At 54.2% G+C, this 17351-nt stretch overlaps 5 protein-coding genes across 5 annotated transcripts; 3 read left to right on the top strand and 2 right to left on the bottom strand.

Annotated features, from left to right (window-relative positions):
- Positions 1 to 685: 685 nt before the first annotated feature.
- Positions 686 to 1227, top strand: BDP81DRAFT_394667 (cyclin-dependent kinase regulatory subunit; the record flags this gene model as incomplete). The annotated part of the gene is made up of 4 exons (XM_060587992.1): positions 686 to 789; positions 867 to 1011; positions 1080 to 1138; positions 1197 to 1227. 4 exons carry the CDS (start codon positions 686 to 688, stop codon positions 1225 to 1227), a joined length of 339 nt encoding a protein of 112 aa, XP_060444624.1.
- Positions 1228 to 3394: 2167 nt separating this feature from the next.
- Positions 3395 to 5364, top strand: BDP81DRAFT_320789 (endoplasmic reticulum Oxidoreductin 1; the record flags this gene model as incomplete). Its single annotated transcript, XM_060584553.1, has 3 exons — positions 3395 to 3484; positions 3582 to 5185; positions 5256 to 5364. 3 exons carry the CDS (start codon positions 3395 to 3397, stop codon positions 5362 to 5364), a joined length of 1803 nt encoding a protein of 600 aa, XP_060444623.1.
- A 314-nt stretch (positions 5365 to 5678) lies between these two features.
- Positions 5679 to 6759, bottom strand: BDP81DRAFT_394665 (uncharacterized protein; the record flags this gene model as incomplete). Its single annotated transcript, XM_060587991.1, has 2 exons — positions 5679 to 6364; positions 6435 to 6759. 2 exons carry the CDS (start codon positions 6757 to 6759, stop codon positions 5679 to 5681), a joined length of 1011 nt encoding a protein of 336 aa, XP_060444622.1.
- Positions 6760 to 10751: 3992 nt separating this feature from the next.
- BDP81DRAFT_394664 (uncharacterized protein) lies at positions 10752 to 11547 on the top strand (the record flags this gene model as incomplete). The annotated part of the gene is made up of 2 exons (XM_060587990.1): positions 10752 to 11165; positions 11218 to 11547. 2 exons carry the CDS (start codon positions 10752 to 10754, stop codon positions 11545 to 11547), a joined length of 744 nt encoding a protein of 247 aa, XP_060444621.1.
- A 690-nt stretch (positions 11548 to 12237) lies between these two features.
- BDP81DRAFT_320258 (CPSF A subunit region-domain-containing protein) lies at positions 12238 to 16787 on the bottom strand (the record flags this gene model as incomplete). The annotated part of the gene is made up of 5 exons (XM_060584508.1): positions 12238 to 12725; positions 12787 to 14032; positions 14091 to 14264; positions 14318 to 14634; positions 14693 to 16787. 5 exons carry the CDS (start codon positions 16785 to 16787, stop codon positions 12238 to 12240), a joined length of 4320 nt encoding a protein of 1439 aa, XP_060444620.1.
- Positions 16788 to 17351: the final 564 nt, after the last annotated feature.

The raw sequence follows: 17351 nt of genomic DNA, 5'->3' as shown, positions 1-17351 counted from the left end.
ACATCTCGAGTAGATCGAGGTACCTTTTAGGTTATGTAAGGCATGTTAAGATGCAGCATCGTAGCACTTGAGCAGGTACTTCGTCCAGGCCAGGCCAGACTCCAGGGGCGGAAGTTGCCGGCAAAAACGCCTCGGACCCTGGGGGCCAGCAGATGATGGCAGCGCCGGGGTTCGAAGTACCTCAGTGAAATCCAATCCGACTTTTGTTTACTGCTCCGTATCTTTGCCCACTCTTTGAATAATAACCCCTCGATGCTGCGCGCGCCAGCCTCCCTCGAACATCATATTCTTGACATCGAGCTCCCTCGTTACTTCCCATCTCCTCCTTCGAGTCAGTGGTGCAGCTGAACCGTTGTTTCAGTGCCAATTCCTGCTTACCCCGCCTGCATCGCTGTTTACCTTTTTTTTTTCTCTTCCTCCCCTTCCTCTTCCCCTCCGACTTGGCTTTGTGTGTGTGGTCGCCTGACCTGCCGGAAGAACTGGATCTTTCGCGCCCTCAGACTCCTCTCCCGCGCCCGAGAGCATATCGCCAGTTTCCGACAGCTTCGCCCGTCACTTGACCCCTTCGTCCCTTGTAAACGAGCTACCCCGCCGATCGCGTCCGCGGTTACGCACCGAGACTCGACGCCACTCTCGATCCCACAGACGCACACTCCCATCACAAGACAGACAAACCGCTTCCGCTATGGATATCGACATGAGCCGTCGTAACAAGGTCCCGCGGGCTTTGTCCGACTCAGAGAGGGCCCGTTTGGACGAGTTCATCGACTCTATCCACTACTCGGCACGGTAGGTTATCTTGTTGTTTTTCGTGCTGCCGCAATTCCATTGACTGTGGACTAACTTATTTGCCTTTCCCCTTCTAGATACTCTGACAGCGAGTACGAATACCGGCATGTGCAGCTGCCCAAAGCCATGCTCAAGGCCATCCCTAAAGATTACCATGATTCTTCCCATGGAACATTGAAGCTGCTCTGGGAAGAGGAATGGCGAGCACTCGGCATCACTCAGGTATGCCCCGCGGCCCCCGCTGTGGCCTCTCTACGACGCGCGACAGACGACTAATGTTAGGAACGCAGAGCTTGGGTTGGGAACACTACGAGGTCCACGAGCCTGAGCCGCACATTCTACTCTTCAAGTCGGTGTACCCCTCAATCCCATCCGTTGTGATGCATCACTCACATCGATCAAAATAGGCGCCCACTCAATTATCAGCCTCCCCAGTGAGACCGGCATAGCGAGAAACGTCTCGTTACCCTGCAATCGCAGTACACAATCCCGCTCCCCGCCCAGCAGACTTCTGCTTGGGCGATGCTCTCAACGACACGAATGACGGCCAATTACGATGGAACTTTTCTCTTTAGATATTCAGGAGAAGAGGTTGAGAGATAATGATACCTCGTCTTTGCAGACCACGGCACACGGTATAAAGACGGCGCATACCACTATGGTTATTGCATTTCTTTTAGTTGGTTTGAGTCATCGGGGATCTGTCGGTGTTGAGCTGTTTGCTGCATGTCTTGGAAGTTGAGAAATAGTCTGGTCTGGCGAGACGTCTATTGTCCAGCATCATGGCCATCGTCTATGCCACGTTGCCGCTGATGTGGCGGGCGCTGAGTCTCGCCAATCAATGAGACGAAGGCCATCATGGACGAGTGAATGCTCCGTCTGGAAGAAGAAGGGACGGCGTGTTGGTTGTGTAGATGGTCGCTGTTGGCTAGTACCTGCATAGCTGGACCAACGACAGTAATGAACAGAGCTCAGGAACCAGGAGATAGATACTTGAAGCTAATGCAGTGTTACAAGATGCAAATATTTTCCAAAGGACATGGGATCTGTGGGCGGTAATCTCACAGGCATGCATGTGATATGAGCTTCGACCAACTGTATATGAGACATAACAAGATGATGTCGAGGCACGCGCATGGGCTTGGTCAAATAACCCACGGATCATGACTACGAAATGATGGCGCCACTACAAGACGACGATTAGTCGACATTTTTGACCTCCTAGTTGTTAAACAGTGCTGCAGCCTGCACGAGGCTTCGGGATTACGGGTGCTACTGGTAGTGTAGCGAGGTGCTGGTAAACGTCACTTTGTCAAATGCCCGAAGAACGAACGTAATCTAAATCTAGTGTTTTTCTTGTATTTGAAGGGAAGTGCTATTATCAGATGGTCGACACGTGCAAAGTTGCAGGGAATGGGCGGAGGCCAGGCGTATGAAAGAAGCTCCGTGGTCTGCAACCGGCAAGTCGGCGGGATGCACCAAGCCGGAACGAGCTGAATGGCGGCGGCGGCATCCGAGAGACGAGCTGGAACGGCGGCAACTTATTTTGGCGCCAGAGTGGTCCCAATTGGCTCCTACATCTGCTGATTTTCCACCCGAAAGAAGGACACCTTTCACCCAGGCCCTGGAGGTACCCGAAGCCACCTAATGTCAATGAACACCGGACCACCCTCGCTTTCTCAATTTAGCGTTTGCTGCCCCCGTAATAGTTAAGACAGCATGCCGGCATTGGGAACTTTGGAGTGAAGATTAAGGTACGGGCAACTGGAGTGCGAGGCCTAGGCATACCAGGATACTTTGATATTAGTAGCAGGTCCCAGTGGTCGCATTTCAGGATCAGCCAATCCTCGCCAGATAAAGTAACACGATAATTACCTTGAGGTACGGATACTTGGGAGGGGACCCCTCAGCTGCATATTAATCAGCTTGGAGGGTTCCATTGCTACTTCCACGTTTGCCTTCCTAAGTTCCTGCCATATTCGTTTACAGTTGAGGACAGATTCGCATGACTCTGGAGCCTGCCAGCTTCCTTTGACAGGAAGCGTCTAAAAAGGCCCGACAGTCCCGTTCTTCCAGAACATCCCACCTTACACACTAACTCTGTCCTCATTGCCCTGCTTACATCACCTTTCCGTTCCTTCATTTACTTGCTCCCAACGAGCCAAAAGGAGAAGAAAAAAGCTCGAAGCCCCAGCTTCGTGACAATCGATAGGAGACAAGACGACGCCACTTCTGCCACTTGCATCTCCCGTCTGAGACTTGAGACAAGGAACTGGATCGCCCCCCATTTTACCTTTCAATTAACCTCCAACGTCCCCGGCCGTTTCTCCGAAACGAACCTCACCGAACCTAAGTTGACCCTGCTTGAACGCTGCAGCATTTACATCGCAGCGTATCCAAGCCTCGGATCTGCGTTGCAGGAGCCCGGACACTCGCAACGTTTCAGCCGAACCTTTGGAAACTTGTCAACTTCACCAACTATCTCCGTTAGAGTTGCGCAAGCAATCCTACAAGCTGGCAATCGCCTGTTCTTGCTTTGCAGCTGCAAATTAAACCCTCCGATTAGCCACCCATACCACGCCGCTGGGAGCTGCCTTCGATCACCATGAAGTCTGCCAGCAGACTATTCTTCCTCTCTGTATTTGCACTCTGGGGCTCTCCAGTCCAATGCGAAAGCGCCCAAGATGATTGTGCGGTATGCTGCCGTTTATTTTCTCCTTCTCTTCTTCTCGACGGCCTACGTCACCGCCACAGTGTCTGAGTACCGAATTTCCCTCTCTAACTCGTACCAGATCTCCCCCAAGGCTATTGTTTCCGACGCATGCGCCTCCTACTCTACTCTCGATAAACTGAACACCAAGGTCAAGCCACTAGTCGACGACCTCACGAGATCGACCGACTTCTTCTCACACTACCGACTGAACCTGTTCCACAAGAAGTGCCCTTTCTGGAACGACGAAAATGGCATGTGCGGCAACATCGCCTGCGCCGTAGAGACGCTCGACAATGAGGAGGATATCCCCGAGGTCTGGAGGGCAAGCGAGCTCGGAAAGCTGGAAGGCCCCCTGGCGAAACACCCTCCTCGGAAAGTGCAGCATGAGCGCCCCGAGCGGCCGCTACAAGGAAAGCTAGGCGAAGAGGTCGGCGAGAGCTGTGTTGTGGAATACGACGACGAATGCGACGAGCGAGACTACTGCGTCCCTGAAGACGAGAGCGCAAGCTCCAAGGGCGACTACGTGAGCCTCATCCGCAATCCCGAACGATTCACCGGATACGCTGGCATGGGTGCTGCCCAAGTCTGGGACGCCATCTACCGCGAGAACTGCTTCCAGAAAAGCTCGTTCCCGCACTCGGCATCATTGGGACAGTCGCAGATCCCCCACAAGGGCCCCGCGGCACAGGATTTCCGTCAGGTTCTCGAGGCAGTCGGGCGCCAGCAGGCCCTGGATCAGATGCGCGAGACGCAGCCTAATGCTCCGTTTGCAGCCCAGACTGGTCTTGAGGCCGGTGACGAGTGCTTGGAGAAGCGCGTCTTCTATCGTGTCATCTCCGGCATGCACGCGAGCATTAGCACCCACCTCTGCTGGGATTTCCTCAACCAGACCACCGGTGAATGGCAGCCCAACGTGGCATGCTACCGCGGCCGCCTTCACACTCACCCCGAGCGAATCAGCAACCTCTATTTCAACTACGCCCTCGTCACCCGCGCCGTCGCCAAACTCGGTCCCTACCTACAGGGCCGCGACTACACCTTCTGTTCAGGTGACATCGATCAGGATGCCGCGACGCGATCCAAGGTCCTCGAGGTCACCGAAGGAGCGGCGAGCGTGCCCCAAATCTTTGACGAAGGCCTCATGTTTAAGAACGGTGAGGGTCCGTCGCTGAAGGAGGACTTCCGCAACCGCTTCCGCAATGTCAGCCGCGTCATGGACTGCGTCGGCTGCGACAAATGCCGCCTCTGGGGCAAGCTGCAGACCAACGGCTACGGCACCGCCCTCAAGGTCCTCTTTGAGTTCGACAACGCCAGCGAGGATATCCCCGTCCTGAAGCGCACCGAGCTGGTCGCGCTGTTCAACACGTATGCCCGGATCAGCAGCTCTCTCGCGGCCATTAACAAGTTCCGCGCGATGGTTGATTCCGAGGAGGCCCTCGCCGCCGCGTCCGCTGCTGCGGCGGCCAAGTCTCCAAGCCCGATCCCCGACCGGGCCAAGAAGCCGCACAATGTGGTGACTTCACCAGACGCTGAGCCCAAGAAGGCCGATCCCGAGGAGGAGTACTGCGAGGACGAGCCTATAGAGGAAGACGCATTGGCGGACATGTTTGACGAAGAGTTTGGCCGCATTTACAAGGCCCTCAAGTTTGTGGTCCGCCGGTGGATCGAGGCTCCCAAGACTATGTAAGTGGTAAACCATTCACCATAGAGTAAAAAGTTGTGGGAGGAAAGAAGGCTAACAAACTGTCAACAGCTTCAATGTTCTCCTTTTCGAGCTGCTGCGATTATACCAGTACTTTATCGGTCTGCCCGTCACGCCTAGAACCTGGCACTTTGAGCGCCCGGCCGTAGATGAGCTGTAGACGCGTTGTAGATTGAGTTGTTCCTCATTGTTCGTATTCTTGGTCGTTGAACATTTCAGCGTGGCATATTGTTACTTTGCATGCCCGGGCGGGGGTAAATGGCGTTTATTGATTCTTTATTTTAAGGAGCTAGAGTGCTTCTAGACTAGTATCGTGACCAGTCTGTACATATCAATCGATGCCAGCACCCTGAAATTTGACTTGCGTTTCTTGGTATCACAAAGTGTTCATGGTTATGCGTGTTCCTATGTCATGTGCTCAAGTATTACTAGCCTCATTACCCCCAGTGAGATACTCGGCTTATGTCGAATACTTCACTCGTACAAGCCGCCCTCGGTGCTGCTGTTTCTCCTCTTCTTGGACGGGTTACTCAAAGGGATGTGAGTGACAACGTTGCCAATCTTGGCCTTGACACCCGAAACCTCAATCTCCCATTTGCGTATGCCACGAAACTCTGGCGTCTTCAACAAGCCGTAGGTCCGCAGACACGCATCTTCCTCAGGCAGCCCAAACGTCCATCCAATACTCACATGGAACGCGTCGTCAACCAGCTCAGTCGCGTGGGCTTGGTACAAGGGCGGATGGTCGAAACGAACAGCGACGCCGTTGCACTTGTTGAGCAGCGTCCGGAGCTGCGGGTTGCTGCCGGTAGTAGTGGCATTGCCGCCGGAGCTGGCGTCACTCTGCGACGAGGCGGTTGGGCATGCTACGCGGAGTACGAGGAAGGCTCGATCCGAATCTGGCGATCTGAAGAAGCCGAGACCTCGGGGCGATAGACTGAACTCGCCGGTAGCCGAGGACAAGGCAGACGTCCAGGAGGAGAGGAAGGCGTCCTTTTGCGTCGTGGTCAGGGACAGAGGCCGCGAGAGCGAGATGTGGAGTGGCAGGGGAGCGTTGAGGTCCGAAGTCAGAAGCGGGCGCAGCTCTTGCGTGCCAAGCAGAGGCGCGATTTCGTCTAGCAGGGCAGTGAGGAGGGAGTGCTGGTCCGCGGTTGGATGCCCTATATGGAGAGGTCAGTATAGTTGAGGCGAGGTGTGTAGCTGCGAGAGAAATGTATGCTTGAGACTCACATTCAATGTATACGTGAGAAGGCCAGTTGCCGGCAATATGGGGAATGGTCCTCTTTCGGCCCTGGTGCAAGGCCGGGTTATCGGCAGTAGCATTCCGCACCGTAGAAGCGTACAGGTCGTGGAACTCAGCCGGGAGGGGTGGAAGCGTCGATGCGCCACCATTTGTCTCCTTCGTGGTCGACGTGGTGGCAGGGTTATGTCGAGTTTCTTTCCGACTGCCGGCGCCGGCTGGCACGGAGCCGTGGGTCTCCTCTTTGCGCCGCTTGGCCGGAGGTGACCCGGCCTCTGAAGCTGAGTCAGATGACGAGTAGTCCACAAGAGCCATTGCCGGGTGCCAGGGACCGACAAAAGGAAGGCCGGAGAGTAGATCCGGGTGATGGGTGTTTCTGCGTCTGTGAAAGGGTTATCGAGCCAATAAGCGTTGAGCGGGTGTTCGGTACTCTTGGTCCACCGTCCAACAGTTCGTCGCTTGAAAACGTTCAGTGGTGGTCAGTAAAGGTGGTACCTTAATACAAGATGGAGGCATTGGTAGGTGGAGGACGATGAAGCGGGCACCGGCCGCACGTCGGATAGCGGTTTGCCTGTTATGAGAAGCGGCATGCGGTCGAAGCTTTGTTGCAAGATCTCGATCGAGGTGCGCCCAGGCACGACACCACAACGCCTTTCCACCATTTGATGGGCACCCAGGCTGCAGGAAGGCTTTTTTTTGCTTTGCAATATGTTCACGGGTTCGGGCGATTTCTCTGGCATAGTGTCAGACAATACTTTGATCATTAGTCTTCCTCTGTTATGGGTTCGGCATAACATTGTGCAAATGAGAGCCCCATTTCTCGATTTTTATTTTTTTTCTCTTTGCCAGTAAGGAAATGCCGACGACCATAATTTTAAGCTCATTGCTCTTAGTTGCTGGCGGTGAAGGCTGTTCCCGGTTGGGCGACGTGTTCCCGCAAGGTGTCGTGGGCAAGGATTGCTCTGACCAGAGGGGCGATGGGACGTGGACCGGACCCTTCCCGTATGCCCCCCGTTATACGGTCTGGTAATATGCCGCGAGTCCCTTGCGTGCTGAGTACTGACAGAGTGGAAGAGGCGGAGGTGGATGGAGCATACGTGGACGCTTCGGCCACGGAGGCTCCGTTGTATCTCCGTTTCTTTGTTCATATTAGTTGCCGGTGTCGGTGCCGTTTACGTCCCAAGTGTCCGCGCATTCCGACTCTATTTTTGCGCAGCACTAACACGTATGACTTGTTCTTGTAATTTCGCGGCTACAATATCAGCCCTGCAACTATTGCGGGATACCTGGAGGCCAGAGGCTAGAGGCTAGGTGGAAAGGTGAAGTGGGATGTTGAGGTTGCCGATCCCCTGACTAGAGGATTTTTTGACTTTGCCAATGGCATGACGTAGGGCTCAGTAACCAATGAATGCGATGTCCGACTACTGTGCCAGTGTGCAGTAGACGTTGTTCAAGGGTCCGCGTGTCCCGTTATCGGGTGCCTGTGGCTGAGCTAAGTTAATTTAGCGGGCAAATGTTTCGTTTCTTCTCGTGTCCTGCCCTACATATTCGCGCTCCGTCGAGGATGCCGTTATAAGACCCTGCAGGGATCGTGACAGTATGAGCGGAGCCGCTGAGGGGAAGAGGAGAATATGGAACCGCACGTGAGAGACGTCGGAGAGGCTCGGGGGGCAGTAGTGGTTCGGGGCCGATCTCGTGATGCCGGAACAAGGGAGACTGCGAAGTTTTGATCACCGAACATGAGGTGTCGAGGAGGAAATGGCAATGGGCGCTGACATTCTTTCTTCAGCCAGTTCAGGAAGGAAGGAAAGATAATGCAAGGTACGGCGGCAGGTATCATACGAGGGAAAACCTTCAATCATCTGGTAATATTATCCTAGAGAGTGACTTCCTTTGAGAAAATTGCCCAACGCTGCAAATGGAAGGCACCCTCGGACAGTAGCGAGTCCCCCGCCTTCTTGCGTGCCTGCCCACACCATCCAGTCATGCGGTCTCGGTCCCGTCCCTTTCTTTCCCCTTCATCCCCCTCCTTCCAACCAGACATGAAAGTTCCCCAAGTCCAGGTTCTTGTCACTGCAGCCACAAATCACAAAAAACACCACAAACGAGGTTGCTACCTTATGCAGTAAGGTACATGTCACCAATGGAAAGCTCGGCTGCCCCAGTCAGCGCAGGTCCCATGATGGTCATTTCCTATGCTGGCATCTTCCTGGAAGTCCAAGCAATAGGCGCAGAATTCTCTGCGCTTGCTGCATTCGCACACTGAACACACTCTTCTTACTCACGCTCACGCCTACCTTGCTGTGTAAAGTACCTTACCTCTCGTACCTAGTCTCACTCACATGCAGCCGACCTGCCTTACAAGGACGGGGTCTACAAGTCCAAGGTAGGAATGGGCCTGGACTGTCTGTGCCTGTCATCGGCTTTTCGCCCACCCTCATGCTCATAACTCTATTGCCCCTCGCCTGGCAAGCACCTTACTTCTTTCCCACCAAACGGAACAACGGGCGAGACTGGAAACTATCAAAAGGGCACTCGCGCCTACTTTTTGGTGCCCTCGGGCTTCCACGTTTTCTCAACTCTCGTCTGTTGTCTGCATTGCATTGCTTCGCTTCGCATCTCGCATCCTTTTCTTGACACGACACTTCAACTGTCCCTCTGCTATCTGCCAACTCACCGTCGGTGTACCGCATACATTGCCTACACCGAGATCACTTCGCTGTCTTGGCCAAGGACGGACTCGCTTTCGGATCGTTCGAAATAAACATCGCAATCTCCAGTAAACGAGCTGCCAACCTGGTTCGAGGCTCCCGCTAGACCACTTGCTCATATCTATCCCTACCTTGACCCATCTTCGCAGCTTCGGCTGTGCACCGGTAACCCGATCACCTCACCGGAAGGATACACACGCATTCACCGGTATCGTCGCATCGACGTCAGTAGCCATGGACGGGTCCGACAAGCAGTGGGTAAGTCAATGGCCTGGCCAAACTTCAATTCAACTCTATCTGTCCCGGCGCACCGCGCACTATTACAAGTGCCAGCTGTTGCTGTTGTTAATATTATCTCTTCGCTCATTTCCCGATTGCGCGCTACTGCCAACATCGTCATCGCCCACGGTTCTTTTTCTGTTCTCGCCTTTCTCCACATTTCCGATCCCGTCACCGTCGCATCTGCGGCCTTATCATTGCCCTTCTAGCCCGTCTCCCAATGTTCCATATTCCGTCACTCCCGGGCACCCAAACAAGTCTCGGCCCAACCAGTCACACAGTCACCTTGTTCAAGTGTCGTCAGCCTTGGTCGAAGCCGATCGTCCCGTCTCGCCCATCCTTTCTATCCTGTCAGGGCACGCGACGGCCCCAGCTGCTTGCGCCCGAACTTGTTCTTCAAAGCCACCCTCTCCGTCCAAGCTACCCCTGCCAACTTAGATGTGCTGGTCGCTAAGGTACGGACGGGTCCCCTGCAATGCACGGCTCAAGCCACCCAGACCACGCCGCTTTGGAGTCCCTTCTTGCGTCACTGCCCATCCAACCTGCCGGGTTTCCAAGAACAGCTCCGAACTCTGCCTCACATCATTCGTACTGCAGCTAAGCCCTTGACGACGTAAATAATACGGGTCCCTCCACATAAGCATGCGCGGCCTCTCATTGCTCTTATACTTGCTATCTCCTCACGTTACTTGACATTGACTCACATTTGCTCTACCATTTCACATCCATCAATTAACTCAACTCTTCTAGGCTAAAGCATATTTGCTCGACCCTCTCACTGCCCCCGAACCAAGCCAAGAAACAGGCCCCGGAAGCTCATTCATAAACCCCGATCCATTGCTTCGAACTTTCTCGCAGAAGAAGAAAGGCAAAGAACCAGTTCAGAACAGCGACAAGAGTCAGACTAGTCACAGAGCTCACAGCCGCACTTCATCATATCCTACTCCGCCTGCATCCGCCAGCCCAACTCGGTCCAGCTTTCACTCATCCAATCCGTTCTCGCCGACTTATAAGCGCGCTTCATTGTCCTTGTCTGGAGGACCTGCATCTCCAGCATCGCCCTCTTCGCCAAACCATCCCCTAGGCCGTAGTACCAGTGTTCGAAGCAACGGATTCCGAAGCCCGTCTTCGCCAAGCAATCGTTTCCCGCCAAGCACGAGTGTCACTCGAAGCATTAGCGCACGTACTCGCTCCATTGTCGAGGAGAACGCAGTCCAACCCAGTTCTTCGGTTCAGCGCAGCAAAAGCGTGAACTCACACCAAGGCTCCAGCGGTCTCAGACGCTCCAGTTCCATCAACCAGAGGTTTCCAGGCGATATGTCTCACCGACCTCTAGACATGATCAAGCGCGAGCAGCGCGCCGCAGACCGCGCGCCTCATCTGAGGACGCGCAAATATGGTCCCGTAACGGACACCATTGACTCGCTCGATAGTATCGGCGGCGTCTACCATCATGGCGGCCCCTATGATGCCACCTTAGCGTCTCGCAACCGCAACAAGAGATACGCGCCTGTTGAGGCTGTCAAAGAGTCTAACATGGAAGCCCTGAAGGCTACGCCTCGCGAATACATTCAAGACTCCCTGGAAAAGCATGTGCCGTTGCAAGGTACCGGCCTCATTCCCGCCGGAGGCACTGACATGAGCGGCAACGTTATGAACTATGAGGAAGGAGCCGATCTCATGCGTGAGCCTAATAGCCAAGGTGGTGCGTACAAGAGATGGGATGGAATTGTAAGTTGATATCACTTCTGAAAACATGCAACTTGAGACTAATCCAAAACAGCAATACCACCCTGATGATCTGAAGGGAAAGGGAGAGCCTTCTTACACCTACGAGAGAGATCTTAAGGAGAAGAAGCGTATGCGCAAGGCGTCTCTCGGCAATAGCCCCGCAGAATACGAGATGCGCTCCGGCGTCAACGCCCAGTCACGTAAGGACAACGGGGCAATGGTACGTCAGCGCAGTGTCAGCAATGCTGCAGACGGAAGACCCGGCCCCTCCGAACTGCCCAAGGGACAATCCAACAGCGCCGACGTTCATCGTCACAATTTCGGCGACAGCCTGAAGCGTCGTTTCGGTAGCATTCGTCGCAAGAATCACGCTGCGGCGTAGATGAATTTTGCGACCAATATTCGATTGTTTCCCACGTATTCCGACGGCGTTAAGACTTAATGTTTCAACAAACGTCGACTTTAAACTGGCACCAGCATTTCAATAAGTGTCGAGTATTTCGGCATGTGTACGATGAAGAGGTTTCGTGCCTAAAAGAAAATGCCTTGTGGCGGGAAAATTGTTAGAACGAGGACAGAGTGCGCAGCATGCATTTGATTGTCAACGAGTAAAGACATTGATGATGGAGACGAGTTGGCATCAACATTCTGCCAAAGAACAAGAGGCCTGCAAACGATATACCGCATCATCAAGAAGGGCGGCAATTTTCTTAGTTTTAGTCAATAGTATACCCATTAGTATGATACCTTTCTACACCCTTTATACCAAGCATGCGAGTGACTGTTCCACTTCTTGATGGCCGCGGTTTGATAATAACATCTCACGAGTTCTTCAAAAATGACGCCTTGAAATGAATTATACTACACGAGCGCTACGCTTTGCTCTATCTCGGATGTTTTCTCATCCCTAATAAGGAAAAGCTGCCAGAGGATCAAAAAACCCATCAGCAGCTCCTCCCATCTTGCTTTTCGTTTCTTAATCCCCATTTCTCAAACATTTGCCAAAATTCCAAATTCTCGCCTCATTTTTTAGATCTATCTAAAAGAAAGGCTAGGAAAATAAATCTACTTTTTAGAAGTAGGCCATACCGCTCCATCCCAAGACACCTTCCAGCTCGCTCCTGACCTCGAGGATGTCGCCGTAGCCGCCCTTGCCGGCGACTTCGAAACGGCGCCCGGCACCGAGCTCGTTCCAGCGGGCGAGGAGCGCGCCGTCGACGATGCTGCGGCCCGCGCTGGTGTCTACGCCAGGCGTGCGCGCGTCGAGGGGCTGTAGGCGGTGGGCTTTAGGGTTCGTCGCCGCGGCCTGGGGCACGGCGGCGGCGATGCTGTTGGCAAGGGATGTCAGGCGGCGGTAGGCTTGTTCACCAAGAGGGTTGAGAGAGGCGAGGGCGCCGGTCGGGGAGGCGAGGAGGAGGGTCGTGGGCGGGTTCTTGGAGGCGTTGGCCGACGACGGGGAAGCGGTCGTTCGGGGGAGGGAGAGGGTTGCTGTCGGGTGGTTTGGGGCCGCTGAGAAGGAGGCGCGGTTCAGGAGGAGATGACCCTGGAGGGATTTGGGATCTGTAGGATGTTAGTTTCTGGGACTATGGACGATTGGATAGTGCTCAAGAGTTAGACTTACGCTCTGGATCGAATTGCATCACGTGGATCACGCCGTCCTTGTCGCAGACGACAATGTGCAGCTCGTCGCCGGCAACGACAAAGTCAGCCGTCGAGACCTCGAACTTGCCCGCGCTCTTGCCAAAGAGCATCATCTTGTACGGCTCCTCGGCGTACCCGACGAACCAGACGCCCTTGAAAGCGTCCGTCATGAGACAGTAGCCCGTGCCGCGGACCTCGCGCACCGCCGTCACGTGGCAGTTCATGTCCATGAAGGCGACGGGCAGAAGCGTGCCGTCCTCCTTGAGACCGCGCACCATGCACTTCTGGCCCTGAGCGACGAGCATGAGACCCTGGGAGCCGACCTCGCAGATAGCGGTGACGGCGCCGCGGGGGATCTCCTCTTTGGCAACGAGCTTCAGCTTCTTGTTTGTCTCTGGGCGGCCGGGTTGCGGCACGACGGGGACGACGTCGTAGACGAGGATACGGCCGCGGATGGGCAAGTCCTCGCCGCGGTTGATGGCGGTACCGATGGTGATGAGCATGCGGCGCTCCTTGGTTTCCTCAGAGACTTCCAAGTGAAGGGTCTTCATGCACATTGCTACCTCGTGCTGCTCGAGCTCGACCGTGTCGATGACAGACCACGTCGTTGGGCTCATGAGCTTGATGATGCCGCGTTCGGTCCGAGGGTATATGGTCGTGGTCTCCTTAGCCCATTCCTTGTGATAGTCATCGTCCTTGGGCAGCTCAAAGGCCTCAGAGACACTGCACGCAACGGCGTAGGTCTCCATTGGCGGATGGTAGGCGATCAGGCCAACAGCATCACCCACCGGAATCTTGCGCACAGAAACGCCCAGTTCGGCAAAGTTCGCGTCTGCAGGGAGCTGTGTGACGCGTGTTTGGCCCTCCGAGTCAGCGTAGATAAAGCCACGCTCGCAGCCTTCTGTATGGAAGGAGCTCATGCCGCGCACACCAATACCCTGCAGGCCGACAACCTTTGGACTACTCTTGGCGGACTTGATAATGAAGGATGGCGAAGCGCCAGGCAGGAAGACGGTGCTGTAACCGTTTATGTCACTGCAGGCTCGGAGCGGAACAAAACGCGGTTGCTCGTTGGCGTCATCGTCGGCAACTTCAACAGGACTCTTGGCAAGAGAAGGGTTGTTTATTTTGCGGAAATGAAGACTCTTTGCGAGACCTACGGTTTCGTCCTGCGTTTTAAGACGAATCGGTTCGTATATAGTGAGGTCGTCATTTGCGTGACGAAGCTTTTGGGACACAAGATCAGTGGAAGCAATCAAAGGGATCCAACTCTAAAAGACTTACGACGAGGTGTGGTGAAGTCGCGGTGGCGTCTCCAAGGTCGGCCACCAAGATCTCAGTCAGCGTCTCTTGGACGGTGCCTCGTCTGACGGCATAGTCTGCAGACAGGAAAGGGGGGACATAGGTCAAGCCAGCAGCAACGTAGACTGGCTTGGAAAGGTCTGGGAGGGCGTATATCTGTGGATATGTAAGCAAAAATGTCTGCCAGTCAGATATTACTCGATACCCACGTAGAGAGCCCCTGCTGCACTTAGCAAGAACATGAAAATGCTGTGATCTTCTGTCGCGGCCTCGCCTTTTGGCTTCTGGCCAAAGAGACCGTTCGTGTCTTTGTACAGGCATCCCGCGAGCCACTTTGTTGAGAGAATAGTGTCGTCTTCTCTTTCCATCTCTTCCAACTCGCAGTTGCTATCGATCTGAGCTACCATAATGCTCGAGTCGTCTCTAATGAGGAGAAGGTAAGGGTCAACGATGCTGGCGCTGATCACCCGTGGTTCGGCACCTGTATCCTCGTCGAGCATCGGAAGGATTTGGCTTAGCCCGAGATCTGTAAAACCATTAGCAACGATGACGAACGCCTCGAGGCAAAGGACAACACGACTTACCTCCATCATAGCACCGTACTTCCGATTTGAGAACCTGAATGATCCTCAAATGCTTCCCCATAGTACCTGCCTCCACCGTGAAGCCTGCCGCGGGGTCAAATTCTGTCCCTGACAACGCCTCAAAACCAGCGCCAGTAAGAGCATAAACGTCTGACGTCTCGTATCCATCAAGATCGACCTTGGAAACAATCATAAACTTGTCGTATATAGATGAGGCGTCAAACTCGCTACCAACTGCGGCATTGGCCCCCTTGTCGCCCTGCAAGGACTTTGGGATGGGTTTCTGGACGCACATGGTCCAGAACCCTCTGGCCTCTGGGAACTCGAATTTGCCAATGACCTTTGGCTGAACATTCTGGTTCATGATGGCAACAGCGCCGGCGTTGCCCTTACCCACCGCACAGGCGAGTTGCAGGTCGGATACGACACCGATCGAGTTCTTCTCTTCCTCGCTATCTGGTATGAACGCTTGCTTGCCCGACACCATGTCCTTGATGGGCGCTATGCTCAGCAAGGAATCGTGAATGCGGAAACTCAAGTCTCCCCCTTTGGAAACCCCATTGGCAGTCGCACCGGGTTGAATCATTGTTGTTGTCGTTTCACCGTACAGATCGTCGTCGTCGTCATCATCCATATCTTCGTCTTCCAGGTCGTACTCGAATGACTCGTCGACCAATCGTGTTTTTCTGCGTGCATTCTGCGCCTGCTTTCGTGTCCAGCCAAGTACAAGCGAGTCACTTCCCGTAGTTCCTAGGAAGAAGACATTCTTGCTGAGTTTCGAGATGGAGGAGACACTGCACTGGACAATGCTGCCGCCAACTTCGGCCGGAACAAGCTTGACACTGACCCCTGAAACTGTGCGTCCGTCAATCTTGAAAGTGATGATGGCCAATCGCCCGTCGCTCAGGACCATCAGCAACTCCCCGTTCTCGGCAGACATCAATTCGATGTAGCAATGCTCGAGCCGCATATCCAGATCAGACTGATCTGCAAGAGGGAAGTTTGTGGTTTCTTTGGTGAAGGCATTAACGGCCACGCCATTCGGCTTTCCAGACTGATCTATATGGATCAACTCGTTCGTGCCGACGAGTAGGGCGCCCCCGACGGGACCTGGCAGGGCAATGACTTTGAAGAGGTCCTGGGGTAGGTTGTTGACGGAAAGAATCGCGGTCGAGGCTCTCTGTTGCAAGTCTAGAGTGAAAACCTTGTAAGAGAAGTGGTCTTTGCGAGGTAAGGTGTAGGAGCGGCGTTGTGTCGAGGATATGATGCCAAAGGTGGGCTCTCTGTACTCATGCAAGAAGGCGAGGTGCACAGGATGAAGGAGACTGGGATCAAGCTGCGGAAGAGGGAGGACGTATGATGTTGAGTATGGTACATCTGCTATGTTGCTAGTTCCATTTGTGGCCGCTGCAGCTGACGGCTCTTTTGCCGGCCGAGGTCCATCCACATCTTCATCCCAGTCATCCATATCTATGTCCTCATCGGCTTGCTTGAAGGGTAGAAAGGCGATGTACCTGGGGCCAAACCTAAGGGCGGCGCATCGCGAACCAGGATCGGCAGCAAGATATGTGCGATAGTTGTTCAATGGACCGTCGAATGGCGAGCCCTCCAGCTCTTCTTTCTCGTAGTAGTGGATGGAGATATCCTCGAGTGCATGTTTCTCGGGATCCCACTGGACCAAGCTCAGCCTAGCAACTCTTGTAGCAATCAGGAGAGCTTCACCTCCTGACTTGGAGTGTTGCAGTTTAATTCTTGCCAGTCCTGTCACAACGCCAAATACTGGGAACTCGGCGACAAGAACGAGCTTGGTGTTGGTTGATCGATCGGCGCGAACCAGCATGCCGTCGCCGCCCAGGAAGGAAGACTCGAGGCCGTCATCGTCGTTCAATCGGCGGTCGTAAGGCTCGTCGGCCCTAGAAGTCTGTTGCTCTCGGGTCTGCGATGTGTCGACTTCGGAAGAAATGGTCTTTGTCGAGAAGATCTGCAGTAAAGAGCCCTTGGCGACGACCAGATTGTTGCTTTGCGCCGAGAGGAAGGGGAAGCTGAGACTGTACTGCACACCAGTGGGTGGCGTGAGCTCTGTGTAGCACTGCATCTTGACAGTCTCAGGCAATTGCCCCCGGAGCCCTTGCTGTCATTAGTGTATGAGGGTGATGTATAGGATCGTAGGTTTGCGGAAGCGCAAGGTGGGAGGTTGCCTGTCGCAAATCAATCGAACAATAGCTCCTTCCAAGAGCTCTGGTCGCGCAAAAGCCCATGAGAAGCGTGTCACGCATTCTGATTGGTGAGATTTAGGCAAGCGGATCAAAGAAAGAGCCGAATCTCCGGGGCATCCAATGTTGCAGGTGCAGGTGCTGCAGCAGGCCTACAGCGATCTAGACCTCAGCACTTGCAGCACTTGCAGCACTCAGCAGCCCCCTGTGCCCCCTATCAGCTCTGTGACGCTCAGGTGCAGCAAGCACACTGAGGCAGGCAAGCTAGAGATTGACTGGGAGCTGGGGCCTCGCTAAAACCTGTCGCCACACGGCAGGAGCTAGCAGCTCAGGCAGTTAACTCTGCTGTCTGTGTTACGTCACCCGGCGCAACCTCTACTGAGGCATGCTAAGCTAGAGCTCCCCAAGCACCGAGGAATTAAGCAGTGAAACAATGACGATGCCCA

The sequence above is a fragment of the Colletotrichum phormii genome, assembly GCF_030913505.1.
Source record: "Colletotrichum phormii strain CBS 102054 chromosome Unknown BDP81scaffold_11, whole genome shotgun sequence".
Lineage (NCBI taxonomy): Eukaryota > Fungi > Ascomycota > Sordariomycetes > Glomerellales > Glomerellaceae > Colletotrichum > Colletotrichum phormii.
This window is presented reverse-complemented; position numbering and strand designations above follow the sequence as displayed.